The sequence below is a fragment of the Sardina pilchardus genome, chromosome 8 (genome assembly GCF_963854185.1).
Source record: "Sardina pilchardus chromosome 8, fSarPil1.1, whole genome shotgun sequence".
Taxonomy (NCBI): domain Eukaryota; kingdom Metazoa; phylum Chordata; class Actinopteri; order Clupeiformes; family Clupeidae; genus Sardina; species Sardina pilchardus.
Window position 1 is genome coordinate 19452711 of NC_085001.1, and position 16259 is coordinate 19468969.

At 40.7% G+C, this 16259-nt stretch overlaps 1 protein-coding gene across 1 annotated transcript; it reads left to right on the forward strand.

Annotated features, from left to right (window-relative positions):
* Positions 1-2716: 2716 nt before the first annotated feature.
* On the forward strand, positions 2717-7515 carry npffr1l2 (neuropeptide FF receptor 1 like 2). Its single transcript, XM_062544139.1, has 3 exons — positions 2717-2882; positions 4573-4672; positions 6516-7515. The coding sequence occupies exons 1-3, from the start codon at positions 2732-2734 to the stop codon at positions 7513-7515; spliced, it is 1251 nt and encodes a 416-aa protein (XP_062400123.1). The 5' UTR covers positions 2717-2731.
* Positions 7516-16259: the final 8744 nt, after the last annotated feature.

Below are 16259 nucleotides of genomic sequence, written 5' to 3' on the forward strand. Positions count from 1 at the left end.
ACATCATAGTTGTTGCAATGCTTTGATGATAACCCATGATTGATGATAGCAATTATCATACAAGCATGTTTTGCGTTATATCATCAAGGTCTTAGCTGCAATGTCCATTACTATCAACACAAAATCAACATGCCAGGAGATTTATTTTAAAAATCGTAACCCCACCTACTTGTTATCTCAGACCAATCAAAATAATTGTCTCTAATAAAGGACATTTGTACTGTAGTTACCAGAGTCCAAGATGTAAACCTTATTTGTCTCATTTTACCATGCTGTCCCAATTTGCCTAGGTTAGCGTAATGTAAAATTTGAAAAAGTTTGAAAAATTACTCCTTAAGTGAGAACTTCTTGCGAGTTTTCTTGCAAAGGACAGATTGAGTTACAAATAGACAAAGCCAAACCATTGACAAATTCAGAGCATCTATGAAAAACAAAATGCCAGTTACAAAGCCGGATTGTCGCAGCGCTTGAACCGAAACCTTATTATTATTGTTGTTAAACTATGCAGAGTCTTCCCACAAATCCACTTTGGGCGAAGTTTTCATAGACGAGGCCCCGTTGCTCACCTGTCCATCATCGTACAAAGCCCAGTTTGATTGGCCTAAACAGCTCTGGTTCGGCTGGCATCCAAGCTGGCTTGTCACTAATAGACCCTTTTCACGTGATGTCAGCAGCTGAGTATCAGTTCATCCGGTAGCAGTAATATACAGTCATAACGTCTTTTAACTTTACTCTCAAATCAATGCAGCTACGAGAGCAATGATTGCAAACGATAACTGAACATAACGTTTGTCCTAAAGTTAGGAGACCCGTGCTATACATAGCAGCAACTTCAGCTAGCTAACATGTTAGCAAGTTGGTTTGATATCGGATATTCGGATACTCAATGAAAGACCGTTCCTTATTTTGAATCTCTGTCGAATATCCAATATCAAACCAATTTGATCTTCGGTGAAGCTAGCTGAAGTTGCTGCTATATATTAAGGGTTAGGCTACTGGCTTTACTCTCAAATCAAGGCAGCTACGTGACGGCAATGATCGCCAACGATAACAAGGAAAATGAAGATAATAAATACACGTGAAATATTAATCTTACCTCAAGAACTGTAACCGTATCACCATAGCTTTTGCTTACGCCGGATGAACTGATACCCAGCAAAGCTTCAAAGCGGAAAGTGTCTGACGTTAGCGTGAAAAGGGTCTATATCATCGACAATCCCGGTTTCCGCTCGTTTACGCGTAGAGGTGTAGAAGTCTAGCTTCAAAAGGTAAAAGTTCTGACACATATTTGCTCCAACTATTCAATAAACCAGGTGATTCAAATTGGCACAGCTCATCAGCCAGGTAGATGAGCTTATTAGTGAAATCGCCTGTGTTAAGTGCACAGGTAAAACCAATGGTAGGATGTTTACACCTCTGTTTACATGTTATGCGTGGATGTGAGGAGTAGGACCCCCCCCCATTCTAGATCCGCCCATAGCAGTCTCGCCTTAATATCCTTGTTGGCTACACTTCTCTCTTTCTTTATCTGTCTCTCTCCCTGTCACTGTCACACACACACACACATGCACACATGCGCACGCACACACTCACACAATGTGCAAGTTATCAGAGAAATGGGAGACATTGAACGACATTGAACAATTGAACATAAATTGTCAATGACTTGTGAAAACTCTTTTTGTTCATGTTTCAGATACTGACATGATTGTTTAAAGGATGGCAGTACTTGGAAATTAAAAAATAAAAAATAAAAATAAAAAAATAATCAAGTGGCTTCTCCTGATCAGAAATGCCAGGGCTGGGATGAGCTGAGCACCGTGATTATATCTCCCTCAGGAAAAAGTTGGTGTTGACTTGACAGTCTAATTGTAGTTTCCTTAGTGAGAATTGCTTTTACGGCTTCTATTGGCAATTTCGCATCAGTATAGCACAGCTTTCCACACCAAATATATTTTGCTGAAAATAACTGTAACAAATAAGTATTGGGAGTGAGGAGGGCCTCATGCCTGTGGTTGTGGTGGTCTGCTTGAGAAGACACCATGTTAGTCAGGCCACTGAGCAAGTGATGTAGGACAAATAGATCAATACCAGCCATCAATTTTTCATCTCTTTCAGCCCCGTTGACATACAAACCTATCAGCGAACATGCATGCATTCATAGATAATTGAAACATTGGAAATCACGCTCAGCAACCTATTCAAACCTATTCAAGACATGCAAACCTATCAGCGAACATGCATGCATTCATAGATAATTGAAAAATTGGAAATCACGCTCAGCAGCACACTCAAAAAACCTCCCCGTTTGTTGTCTGTATGGGCATCGCAGAGTCAAAGGAAAATAAATGCATGCATGCTGTGTTGCTTGAGATGGATGTAGCCTATGGGCAAGCATTCTATTGTTGCAAGAGAAAAAAAAATAGTATTTTTGAATCCTTTATGACAATATATATATTCCCTATATTGTTCATAGGTATTGCCATCTTTCTGCTCCACCTCGAACAAAAAGCCCTGCAGAGTTGCATACATGGATGTAGTTGAGTTGGACATGGATGCCTGGTTAGAGCTGGAGGTGCCCTTTCTGGATGTAAATACTTCCTGGAGTGGGAACTGCACCAACAGCAGCAGCGCCAGCAACAGGTCGGATCACCCGTACCCTTACTACCAACACTCATTCCCGGTGGCCGCCAGTCTGATCCTGGTCTATCTCTTCATCTTCCTGCTGTGTATGGTCGGGAACGGTCTGGTGTGCTCGATAGTGTTGAAGAACCGTCGCATGAGAACCGTTACAAACCTGTTCATCCTCAACCTGGCGGTCAGTGATCTGCTCGTGGGAATCTTTTGCATACCCACCACCCTTGTGGACAACCTCATCACAGGTAACAGTATGCTAACAGACACAAAAAAGTTTTGTTTTATTTCTTGTGTATATAACTTAAGTGTGAGAGAAGGCAACATGACAAAAGGCTGAATGAAGATGAAAGGAGACTGAAATGAAGAGAAAATAGGGAGTATACTGTACTGTATGTCATAATGACGGGGGGCAGGCAGCTCACTACTCTGGGTTAGTGTGTACTTCACCTCACTCCGTATTCACTGCATGCTGTGTGTGTTAATTCACTAATTGGGATAAATACAGAGACCGAATTTTCCTCACGGGATCAGTAAAGTATATGTTGGCTACTTATACTTACTTATAATGTAATACATAAAGTTTGTTTTATTGTCTCACATACTTTTGTATTACCCAAAAATCACAAAATGATTTTGTTCACATGAGACACTGAGGTAACAAAAATGAGAGAGAACAAATAATGCAGGAAAGAGATAAATCCTCACACCCTTGAGGGGCTCCAATAGTTAATATAAAAAGTTATGTATTTTGTCCTACCTCTTTGTAATGTGCAAATTGGTTGGAGCCTGTTCCTGTCAGTTTCTTACCCTGACAGAGTTTATTTGACGGATCAGCCTCATATCAAACTTAGAGTTGACAGTGAATGAATGGACGGAGTATTTTACCTTGTTCTCTGATGTTCAAATCTTATTTCACAAGCCCAACAAACCATCAAATGGTGAAAATGAAAAAATGATGAAAATATTGTTTATTTTGAATTTTATGACAGCAACATTCTATAAATGTTTAGGAACTGAGGAGACCAGTTGCTAGAGTGTTGACAATGAAATGTACCATTCCTGCCCAATTTATAGGATCAACCCTAATACATGCGAGAAAGGTAGATAACTCAGTTTGGGTATTTGAGTAAATTTTTTACAGTCTATACCTTAAAATTACCTGTCATTCTCATTCCTTTTAATTGGATTATCAGATTGTAAACACCTACTGTATATTTGGAGATGTAGCCTATACTATGTGCAGAAAAGTTGATATTTGCATGAATGTTACCTTAATGCTGAGCCAACTCATGTCTAGCCCGAGAAACCTCAGGTCTGGCACATTCTATTCATGTTTAGATGTGTAGATGAAAAAGTGTTGCTGACCATTCAATGACGTGGCAGGCGTTATTCAGAAACTCTAACCACATTTACTGTAGCTCTGCCATGCGCTGCACTGGCATCTCACGCTAAGATGATGGACTTGTGCTCAGAGTCAAGCCCTATGCCACCTACATTTAGAAAGTGGAAATTAAGGGATGTAATGTTTGTCACCCCTCAGAAAATCATTTGAAAGACATTCCAGAAGTGTCCAGCAGCTGCTTCACGTCTTTACAACTCTACCATACAGACTTACAGTAGGAAGCAGGTGATACCATCTAGACAGACTGACAAGACTGAGACAGACAGGATGCTTACAGAAGGAACAATTTTACATTATAATCGCATTACATCCTTCGCGTCGGGCCGTATCACCGTCTAGAACGTGCATTAACTTTGAATAACCGCACGGCGTGTCGTCCATTATCCCGTACTTAATGCACACCCTTATAGAACGCAGGACAATGGGGAACTCAACCGAGCAGTGGAATAAGTGATTTTAGCTATCCAGCCCTAAGGACAAGTGCAGGTCCAGCGAGGTAAAGTGATGTTTACATGACCTCTTCTCTCCTCTAGGTTGGCCGTTTTCCAACACAGTGTGCAAGATGAGCGGCCTGGTGCAAGGCATGTCAGTATCAGCATCAGTGTTTACCCTTGTGGCCATCGCTGTTGACAGGTTTGTGGATACAGAATTGAATCGATTAAAGCAACACTTTTTTTTTGTACATTAAAATAACAGCTTTAAACTAGTTTTGATGATTTGGATGAATATGAGAATGAGAATTTGAGAATTATGGCATTCCTCTGACATTTCTAATGCACAGTGTTGGGAAGGTTACTTTAGAAATGTAATGTGTTACAGTTACAAGTTACCCTGTTTAAAATGTAATAGTAGTGTAACTATTTGAATTACTTTTTCTGAGTAACTAATTAGTTTTGATTACTTTTTGATTACTTTTCGGATTTTTTAATGATATATATAGTCCCCAAATCCATGCAAAGATTTCGCCCTTGGTCTACAGGCTGCCGAGCAGTTCTGTACAAGCGCACAAGGCAGCAAGGGCATTCAATACATGAATTAGCATCACATTTTTTGTGAGGATAATATAATGATAATCATAACATGTTTACAGGCAGGCATGTACTGTAGGCCTACACTGATGGCGCTGTAGACGTGATAGAGCCTATCAGAAGGTCTCGTATCAAACTATGGCTGTGGAGGGAAACAGTTCTTTTTACATACAATATTCTTCGCAAGGTTTTGCTGACAATATTGAGATGTAATTCAAATTGTAATTTTGAAAAATTTCAAAAGTACCTGTAATTGAATTACATTTTTTTCTACAGTAACTGTAATATATTACTGTTACATTTATTTTGTAATTAAATTACGTAACTCAATTACATGTAATGCGTTACTCCCCAACACTGCTAATGCACATGTGGAAAGCCGGGTGTTGCATTATGCAAAACATTATGATTTTGAAATTGCCCCAGAGTTCAATGCACCACTGTTTGCACTGAATCTCGCACTTTTAAACATGCCAGTCTTGTAGAAAACCTGTAGCCCATTTTAATACTCGCAGGTATGCCTGCTTTAAAAATAGGATGATAGGGAAAAACATCATACTAGACATTCAATATTGAGTAAATAATATGAATATTTATTATAATATAATATATTACCATATAATTAATGTGCAGTAAGCAGAATGGCGGCATGTGACATTTTTACAGATCAAAATGACATAACTCTAAAAACTAGTTTTGAGTTAAGTTTAGATGCTTTATAGCTTAGTGAATGACTTCCTGATGAGAAGACAAACCATTAATGATGCATTATCGTATGCAATTTGCAAGAATATGACTCAACAATCTCTGGTAGCCTATAAGTGAAATCATGCTGTCTGCCATTCATTGTCTTTAGCTGAACGAAATGACACAAAAGCCTAAAGCTTCGATGTAAGGCTATATGTCTAGCCTACTGAATATTTTAATGATATACTGCAGAAGACCATTTTGCAGAAAGATGCATCATCTATGAGATATGACCTAACATTTTGGTAGACCTGGTGCCTCAACAGACAAACAAGCCGACAAACAGACAAACAAACAAACAAACAAACAAACAGTCAGACGTTCTTGTAATTTATAGATAGATGTTTTGCAAAGTTGTCCATCTTGAACTCAAGGGTGAATGCAAAGGTTTGATAATTGCCTTAGCTGGAACATTATAAGATAAAAAGATGCAGGTGTTTAGAAACTGCTGTAAGCCAAATTATGGACACTAGATTCAACTTTGACTATGCTGGGGTGATGACGTAGCTCAACAGATGTTATGAAGCATCTGACTGCTACTTATGTTGAGCTGAGTACCATGTGCTTTTACAGTACTTCTATTGGTCATCATATTCATATATTGTTTAACATGTGTTCACAAATGCTCCTCATTTTAGAGTTGTATGTGTTGAAGAAACCCACACTGATTTTTTTCCCAATCTTCTCCAATCCCCCCTCAGGTTCCGTTGTATTGTCTATCCTTTCCAGCCTAAACTAACTCTCCTTGTTGCCAAGGCAACCATAGGGATGATATGGGTCTTGGCCATAATGATAATCAGTCCGTCTGCAGTGATGCTGACCGTGGAAAGAATGGACAACCACTACATGGTCCACAATGAAGACTACAACCACACGTACCCTATGTACAGGTGTTTCGAGAACTGGCCCGACCCGGAAATGCACAAAATCTACACCATGGTGCTGTTTGCTCACATTTACCTGGTGCCCCTCAGTCTGATCACCCTGATGTACGGCCGCATCGGCGTGAAGCTGTACACCACCACTGTAGTGTCGGCTGGGGAGCCCAACGAAGCGCCGTCCCAACCCATAGCACAGCCTCACGAGGCCACCCGACCGCTGGTGTCCAACAAGAAGATCAAAGTCATCAAGATGCTGAGCATGGTAGCCCTGCTCTTCATGCTGTCGTGGCTCCCTCTGTGGACCCTACTGCTTTTGGCTGACTATGGTGACCTGCGCAAGGACCAGCTGGAGCTCCTGACGAGCTACTTCTTCCCATACGCCCACTGGCTAGCCTTCTCCAACTCGAGCGTCAACCCCATCATCTACGGCTACTACAATGAGAACTTCAAGAGAGGCTTCCAGGCCATCTGCCAGACCTACTCCTGCTGCTACACCATACAGGTTGGGCTAAGGCCCCGAGAGAGCAGCGAAGGGGTTCAAGCCAATAGGGTATATGGCCTGAGGAACATTACAACCAACACTAACTTTGGGGCGAGAAACCGAGTCCACACAGACAAGGACCTGCAGGAGTTGGGGCACCTTGAGCTCGAGCCAAGAAGGAAGCCCTGGAGACACGCTGACAACGGTGAGTCGGAGACAGTGCCAGGGGACAGCTCAGGAGCCTGTGACATTAACAACAAAAAGGGTCCCCAGTCCCTTGAGAATGTGGAGATGATCAGCCCAAACAGTGCCAGAGTAAGTCAGGCCTGGGATCATTGAAAAGAACACACTCACCTTGACTGTGCAGAAGCCATTGATTATCAGTGTGTAACACCATGTCCTAATAAGGATCCGAGCAAGCAAGCAACTGTCTTGTATGTCTTTCTACACTGAATCCATTATATACAGTATGCCCTTCTATTGAATCTTATTTCTCATTCCAAATAGCAGAGCACTGCGAGCTGCAGAAAGAAAAATAGAAACATGGCGTCCGACAAAAGTTCTCTCAAAACGTCACGTTGCATCGCACGGCTCGCGCTGATGCAGTCAGGACAGTCCATTTTGAAAACAATGCGTAAATGGTTAATTTTTGCGCTCAACGCATCCTGTTAGAACCTATAGTATCGTAACAAATAATGTCAAAGTGCTGTATTCGCATAAGTTGAGGAAGAATTCATAAATGTGATGATACTGTATATTTTTCTTCTAATAAGAACTTAAGGACATAAAATGGTTCAGATGATGGTTTACAAGTGATGCTGACCTACAGTAGCTCTTGTGCACAACAGAGTTACTGTAGGGCCTGTTGGGCACTGAAGCAGAAATGAAGATGTTCCACATCTCTTTTCGAAGTATGAAACAAAGGGTGGCCTTCAGCAACCTTTGGTAAAGGTATGGACCATGTTATGGTGCGTTTACAAGTAAAGAGAGTGTGTGGATATTTATCATCTGTGTTCACACTGAGGTGTGTAATTGTGTGTATGTATTTGGGCATAAAGTATGATGTTTGGCATGATGTTTTTTTTTCCAGGTTTGATACTTGCACTATCATGTGCAAATATTGTTTAATATGACAGAAAAAAATATGTGATGAATTCATGGATAGAACGATGAACTCACTGGATAGAATTTCATTATAGGTCATATTTTGACCATCTAAAAGCCCTGGCCTGAAGCGTATGGGTTAAGCCTGTTCACTCCTTACTAGATAGACTGAGGAACAAGTGATCAGAAACCAGGCAGGTGCATGTTTCAAAAGGGTTCTTATGTTTCTTAATTAATCATGGGTGTGTTTTAGGCATAACATCCGTTAAACCAATGAGAGTGACATCTGCCATTCCTTTTAAGAGCAAGGAGCACAAAACCAACCTGATGAGAAATGAGCACAGCTTTGCAGAAGGAATCTGCTTGCATGCACAACTGTCTATGCGACAGCTGGATTCTAAAATAAGTTTGCTTTGCTAAAACAAGTGTATGTGTAACAAACAAAGTACACATTTCTGTACTCTCCCAGTAACTAAATTCATAGGCAACAACAACAACACATTTTTACACCTAGTCATATTACTGTCTGACCAGGGGTTACAATCATATATATATATATTATGGTTGCAATCAGGAACACTTACCACAATAACATTCAAATGATGTTGCTAAGGTCTCATCGCTAGGCAGTCAAACTCCCTGAAAATGCACCCCCAAACAAAAATGAATAAATAAGAATAACAAAAATACAGTGCAATTCATTTTAGACCAAGTTTTTCTTGGTCAGTGGTGTTATCATTTTCAGTGGCTTCAAAATAACAATTTGAAGATCATGCACCTGACCACACCTCATTTTACAATCAGTACACCCCTAGGTGGGCAAGGTTCACACAGCATGTGTGTCTGCCAGAGTAATGATAATTGCACTGACCTCAAAATAGCAAAATAAGTGGGTGTAAGATTTGGACCTATGAAGTCCATCCTTAAAGGAATACGCCACCCAAAAATGAAATTAAGCTAGTCTCGGTCACCCCCAGAGTTAGAACAGTGAAAAAAACCCGGTTAAAATCCGTCCGGGCATTCTCCTGCTTTGGGAGCAGCGATGTTAGCTTTAGCTTAGAACAGTTGCTGTAGTTGAAGGGTGTCAGTGAGCACTTCCTCCAAAAAGTGACCGAGACGTCTACATTTTTTTCTAAATATATCTTGGGAGCCGTGTGTTCAAAACGAGTACAAATCATAATGCAAAATCGAACGAGACTATTACCTGGGCAGATCTTTACTTGGAACTATTTTCAGCCTCATCGCCGACGAAGCACCGCTAGCTAGGCGCAAAGTTCTCACGTAGCAGTCTTGTAAACTCCCAACTAGCTTCGACTGGAACTTCACAAGTGGTGCTACGTGAGAACTTTGCGCCTAGCTAGCGGTGCTTCGTCGGCGATGAGGCTGAAAATAGTTCCAAGTAAAGATCTGCCCAGGTAATAGTCTCGTTCGATTTTGCATTATGATTTGTACTCGTTTTGAACACACGGCTCCCAAGATATATTTAGAAAAAATTTTAGACGTCTCGGTCACTTTTTGGAGGACGTGCTCACTGACACCCTTCAACTACAGCAACTGTTCTAAGCTAAAGCTAACATCGCTGCTCCCAAAGCAGGAGAATGCCCGGACGGATTTTAACCGGGTTTTTTTCACTGTTCTAACTCTGGGGGTGACCGAGACTAGCTTAATTTCATTTTTGGGTGGCGTATTCCTTTAAATGAGTGTGAATCTCATACCAATGCCCCAAAAAGCAACCTCTGTTGATGTACAACTACTACACAAGCACCTATTCCAGTATTAGTTAGGGGTTGTGACATTCACTATGGCACACAACTCTCTCATTCCCAACAAAAGTGTTGCTTGCTAACACCACCTGACTAGTCAACTCTGTGAGCTGAGACAGAAGGACAACAATGACAGTATGACTAGACATCAGGATTTCTGGTAATTTTCTCATTTAAAACGTGTCTCCTCTCAAGTTAGAAAGTGCAATAAGACCAACTGAAAATGAAACCTGGCGTTTTTCTAGGCTGATTTGACATGGAACTACACTCTCATCTGGCGTAATAATCAAGGCAACTTGCACACTACTGGCACTACTACTGCTTGTTGTCTATGGGGACTATTTTCAGATGCTGCGTACGATATCACTACGCCTATGGTACGTTTGCAAGTTGCCTCGATTCTTACGCCAGATGAGAGTGTAGTTCCATGTCAAATCAGCCTAAAAAAACGCCAGGTTTCATTTTCAGTTGGTCTTATTGCACTTTCTAACTTGAGAGGAGACACGTTTTAAAAGGGAAAATTACCAGAAATCTTAGTCACTTTTAAACATGAAGCTAGCAGGCGAGAAGCTAATGGTCTAATCCGATTCAATGATCTATGCTAGGCTGAAGCTAAAAGTTGTATCGCCAGACTCACAGAATGGCTGGATGAACGAGAACAAGGTAAATATCGATTGTTTTGCTCGAGGGGAGGTGGAAAATGAGCGTATTTCCAAAAATGGCGGAATATCCCTTTAAAAGATTGAGCTTAGTATGGTGAAAACCAGACTAAATAGTGACATTATACAGGTGGTTTTATATTTAGCTTTTGAGGCAGTGGTATTGATTGGTTAGCCTGGCTAACGCCTCCCACTTCTCAAATGAGACGTGGTCTGGCAACCAGACGTTCATTTTCTCGTATTTGAAAAAATGCCCAGATCCGTTCATTGGGCGCCACGGATGTCTATCAAATGCGCATAGCTCACCCAACTCGTTCGTATGCAACGCTAAGGTCTGCCGTAAATCCTTTGGCGTCGAATGTAGACGCAAGAGGGCAACGGAAACTTCTCGGATGTTCTGTGATTGGTTCGCCAACATCAGGCGAACATTAGGGCGTTAGTTTCCAGACTGGCTTAGCAGCGGGATTGAAATCACCGCGCAAGGCAGTATGGGAAAACCCAGGCTATTGATTGGTAGTTATGAGTTTATGATTTATGAAATAAAAAAAAAAAACACATGACTGTACAAATATGTAAAACAGTATGAGAAAAAAATGTTTTGTCAACAAGATGTTCTTCAGAACATTCATTCCATTGTGGTAATGACTGTAACTGTTCACTATAACGATGATTGTGTATCTTCCATGGAAGATTGTATGACTGACATCTGTAAATCTCTGTTTTATCTACCGTATTTTCCGGAGTATAAGTCGCACCGGAGTATAAGTCGCACCAGTCAAAAAATGCCTCATGAAGAGGAAAATGCCATATATAAGTCGTACCTGACTATAAGTCGCATTTATTTAGAAATGTATTCACAAACTCCAAGACCAAGAACAGACAGAGGCTGTAACTAGACACAGAGGCCAAAAAGATGAATACTAATGATGAGAAGGCGTGAATGGCCGCCCATCTGTAGCTGTAGACAGCTGTAGACAATAATGTTTAATCCTCTTTCATTTTGGAATTATTCAAAAACATGTTAAATTTCATATATAAGTCGCACCTGACTATAAGTCGCAGGGCCAGCCGAACTATGAAAAAAAGTGTGACTTATAGTCCGAAAAATACGGTAGATTTGTGTGTCATTGTCTGTGAGTATGACATCAGAATCAAGTTGTCAACATTGTCAAATCTACCTTGATTTTTTAAATATCAAAACTGAAACCTGCGAGTCATCAAAGAGTTGCTTTATAATGCACTTAATTTCTGTCCAACGGTAACACCAGAAGGTCCTTGACAATCTCAGGCTTCTTGTCTGATCACTTCAGTGCTTTAGCTACACTACTGTCATTGTAACTTCAATGCTATTCAGTGAAGTATGTTTTATATGGGTGAATCAGATTTGTTTGAGGGATCGTGACCAAAATGTCAAAGCAAATTTAGGGGGATTTAATGGAACTTTGTGTGACTTTTTAACCAAAATAACAGGGACTCATGGTGTTTAATTCAGTTTGGCTGCATACGCACTGTTCTTTAGAGCACTTTAGCAAGGACAAAGTTTTATTCAAGTGACAAACAACACATGCAAAATAAATGAAGTAAATTAAATATATTACTCAGTGGTAACTGACCTGCAGTAGTGGCGTCCCTGGATTAGTGAGTTAAATGTTGTCAGTTATCTTTAGTTCACACCGTTTCCATAAGACTTGCCATGTTCATGCCTGTGTAATCGTGAAATGTGTAACGCCTAATAGCTTTAAAGTGCCTATTGCCGTATCTTAATGAAATCCGACGTTGTTGCTGACAGCTAGTCACTTGACAATCCTGTCCAGTTGCTCAGACGTGTACATGTCATGTGTCATGCAGATAGTGTTTTAATTAATATGCTCAAGGGATTGCTGTAATGAGTTTGTACCATAGACGGTAATGGTTTCTGAATGCTACATTGTGCTTTGAATGTTACTTTCTGGTCTTTGTAATGTGTCACCAATAAATGGATACTGCAGTTAAATGGCTAAATTAACCTTCAGAATTATTATTGGTAGAACACACGTATCACTAAGTCCACATACCAGTATTGATTGACTAACATGTATTGGGAAGCAGGCAGCCCATTGTGATTTCAACAAATTGCTTTTACAAAACTCAGCTGCTCTGCGCTATATGCTTTATAATTCAGGTAGTTGATGTATATGGCCACTACAGTATATTATCACACCACGTATGTGAAGAAAATGCAGTACTATATGCCTCTCAAGTGCCCCATCCCTGTATGAACCCTTTAAGTCGGGCATCCACTAGTAAGCTTTACATCCATCATAGCATTTTTCTTCCCATCAAAGCAACCCTTTTAGATACATACAGAGTGCTTTGTATTTCAGATATACAGTGCCTATAGAACGTCATCATACCCTTTTGAAATAGTTACTTTTTTTGTCTTACAGCCTGAAATCAAAACCCATTTTAAAAACAAGCTGTACAACATCAAAATAATGAAAAAAAAGTCAACAGTTCTGAAAATTACCGTGTTGGAAGGCGAATGACCTGCCCATATTCAGCTGTCTAGCAGAGGGACGCAGGTTTTCCTCAATCATTTGGGTGTACTTGGCAGCATCCATTTTCCCTCCTATCCTGACCAATTGCCCAGTCCCCACTGAAGAGAAACATCCCCACAACATAATGTTGCCCCAACCATACTTCACACTAGGTATGGTGTGTTTTGGGTGGTGTACTGTGTTTGGTTTTCACCAAACATTGCGCTTGGAGTTCAGTGCAAAAACACATCTGGAATATTCTGCTACCATGTGGAAAAAGCTTTTATGGTCAGATGAGACTAAGATTGAACTTTTTGGAGACTAAGATTGAACTTTTTGGACTGAGCTCCAGGCGCTTACCAAACACAGTATACACACCCAAAGTACACCCAAATGATTGAGGAAAACCTGCGTCTCTCTGCTAGACAGCTGAATATGGGCAGGTCATTCGCCTTCCAACACGGCAATGATCCTAAACATACTGCCAAAAGAACAAAGTAGTGGCTTAAGGATAGGATGCTGAATATCCTTGAGTGGCAAAGTCAGAGCCCTGACTTAAATCCTATGGAAAATCTGTGGATTGACTTGAAGAGAGCAGTCCATCGCCATTCCCTACAGCAGGGCTCTTCAATTAGCGGCCCGCGGGCCGGATCCGGCCCCCGAGATACTTTGTAGTGGCCCTTGAAGTGTTGGCTGATGTTATATATGAGCAAATCCTTATGATCGGTAGAGACGTAAATAGCTGGTGGAAAACACGATAATGGAGGTGCAGTGATAGGCTACACTGCGAGTAGCGCCTATAAATAATGTTCTGTGTGGTGCGTTGCCGTTTATAGGCTACGTTGTTACTGGATATTATACAAAGAGGTGCGTTATTGCTTCGTTTTTACGCAGCGTCACCAACATGTTGACGTGCGCCGAATCCAAGCTGTTTTCCTCAAAGCATGAAGCATTTTTGGTGCATGAAATCTCACCGGTAGTGTGCCTCTCAAGTCCAAGCAGATCCTCGCGAAAACATTTGCCACTCGTAATGTAGCTATTGGAGGAAATAGGAGTCGGTTTAAAAGTTTAACTTTGGTGGCATCAGTTCTGTTGCATGCTCTCACTCGCTCTGAAGTCCTGCAGGCACTGCACCTCAGCCAATTGCACGTAACGTTTTGACCGAGTTGAACATAAGTTCCATCTTAGCTTAGTTTCAACGTAAATTGCCACTACGTTGGAGTATTATAAGCTACTAACATTTTAACGGGTTGCACCACGCAAATAGTTTCAGTGTGAAACTAATACACATCCATCGCCTTGATGTCAAGTCCACTGTAAGTAACATTGATTTGTGAACACATTCATCCAATTTAAATGGTGGGAACGTTAAATGTATGTTGAGAAGAGTTACATATGCGACCGATTACGCACATTTAATTCATTTAAACACTGTTTGAAACCTGTTTGTGCCCATTGGAAATTGTATGGACCAAGCAGTTACTGCGCAAAGCTCAGATTCCATTGCTGTTAATGTTATCACAGATTTCATATTAGCCATAGCAATGCAGGTCCAGTGTCACCTTCCCAATGCCTACCACTGTGGCAGTCTGGGCCTGTGGCAGAAATATTCCCAAAACACAAATACAACAAAATAACCACAAAATATTTATGCTTTTACAAAATGCAACATATTAGCAATATAGATCCAGTGTCACCTTCCCAATGTTGGCCTACCACTGTGGTAGTCTGGGCCTGTGGTGGCAGAAATATTCCCAAAACACAAATAACCACCAAAAAACGATATTATCAGAGAATGTCTAATAAGGGACGGGCTCTGATATGCATTTACAAAATGCAACATTTGAACACCCATATTGGTGCTGTTGTAGTTTATTGTATCTGCATTTGTACGTAATTACTCATATTTCAAGCGGTATTTCTCCGGCCCCTCAGTTGTCATACTTTTCATGAACTGGCCCCTATTACAAACTACACTCTAAAAACAGCTGGGTTGAAATCAACCCAATATCAACCCATGTGCTGGGTCATATATGGACCGACTCAACGTTGGGTTGCGTCAACCCAATGGGTTGGGTTACATATAACAACCCAGCATGCTGGGTTGTATCTTTAACCCAGGAGCTGGGTAGAAATAACTACATTGCCGAGTTAAAACTACTATATTAATGGGTAACAATTTTAACCCAAATGCAAGGTAGATATAACTACATTGCTGAGTTAAAACTACTAAAGGAATAGGTTATGTTCAACCCAGCAGTTGGGTGGAAATAACTACACTGCAATTAAAATTACCAAAAGGGTGGGTTTATGCACAATCCAAACTGAGTCAACCCTTGGGTTAACTAAACTATTTTTTGATGATAAAAAAAACAGACACTTATCTAAATTATTGTTGTTTATTAAGAATTTGAGGTACAGTTTACCATCAAGTATTACAAATATATAGACAGACACACAGACTTATAAGTACAAGCCTCTAACTGGATTGACATTACACACACACACACACACACACACACACACACACACACACACACACACACACACACACACACACTTGCAGGCCTCTAAGTGAAACGGCTTGAAGTATTAATACACACACACACACACTTGCAGGCCTCTAAGTGAAACAGCATGAAGTATTAAAAAACACACACACATACTTGCAGGCCTCTAACTGAAACGGCTTTAAGTATCAATACACACACACATACTTGCAGGCCTCTAAGTGAAACGGCATGAAGTATTAAAAAACACACACACACATACTTGCAGGCCTCTAACTTAAACGGCATGAAGTATTATAACACACACACATACTTGCAGGCCTCTAACTTAAACGGCATGAAGTATTAAAAATGCACACACACACACTTGCAGGCCTCTAACTTAAACGGCATGAAGTATTATAACACACACACATACTTGCAGGCCTCTAACTGAAACGGCATGAAGTATTACAACACACACACACATACTTGCAGAAAATGCACACATACTTGCAGGCCTCTAACTTAAACGGCATGAAGTATTACAAC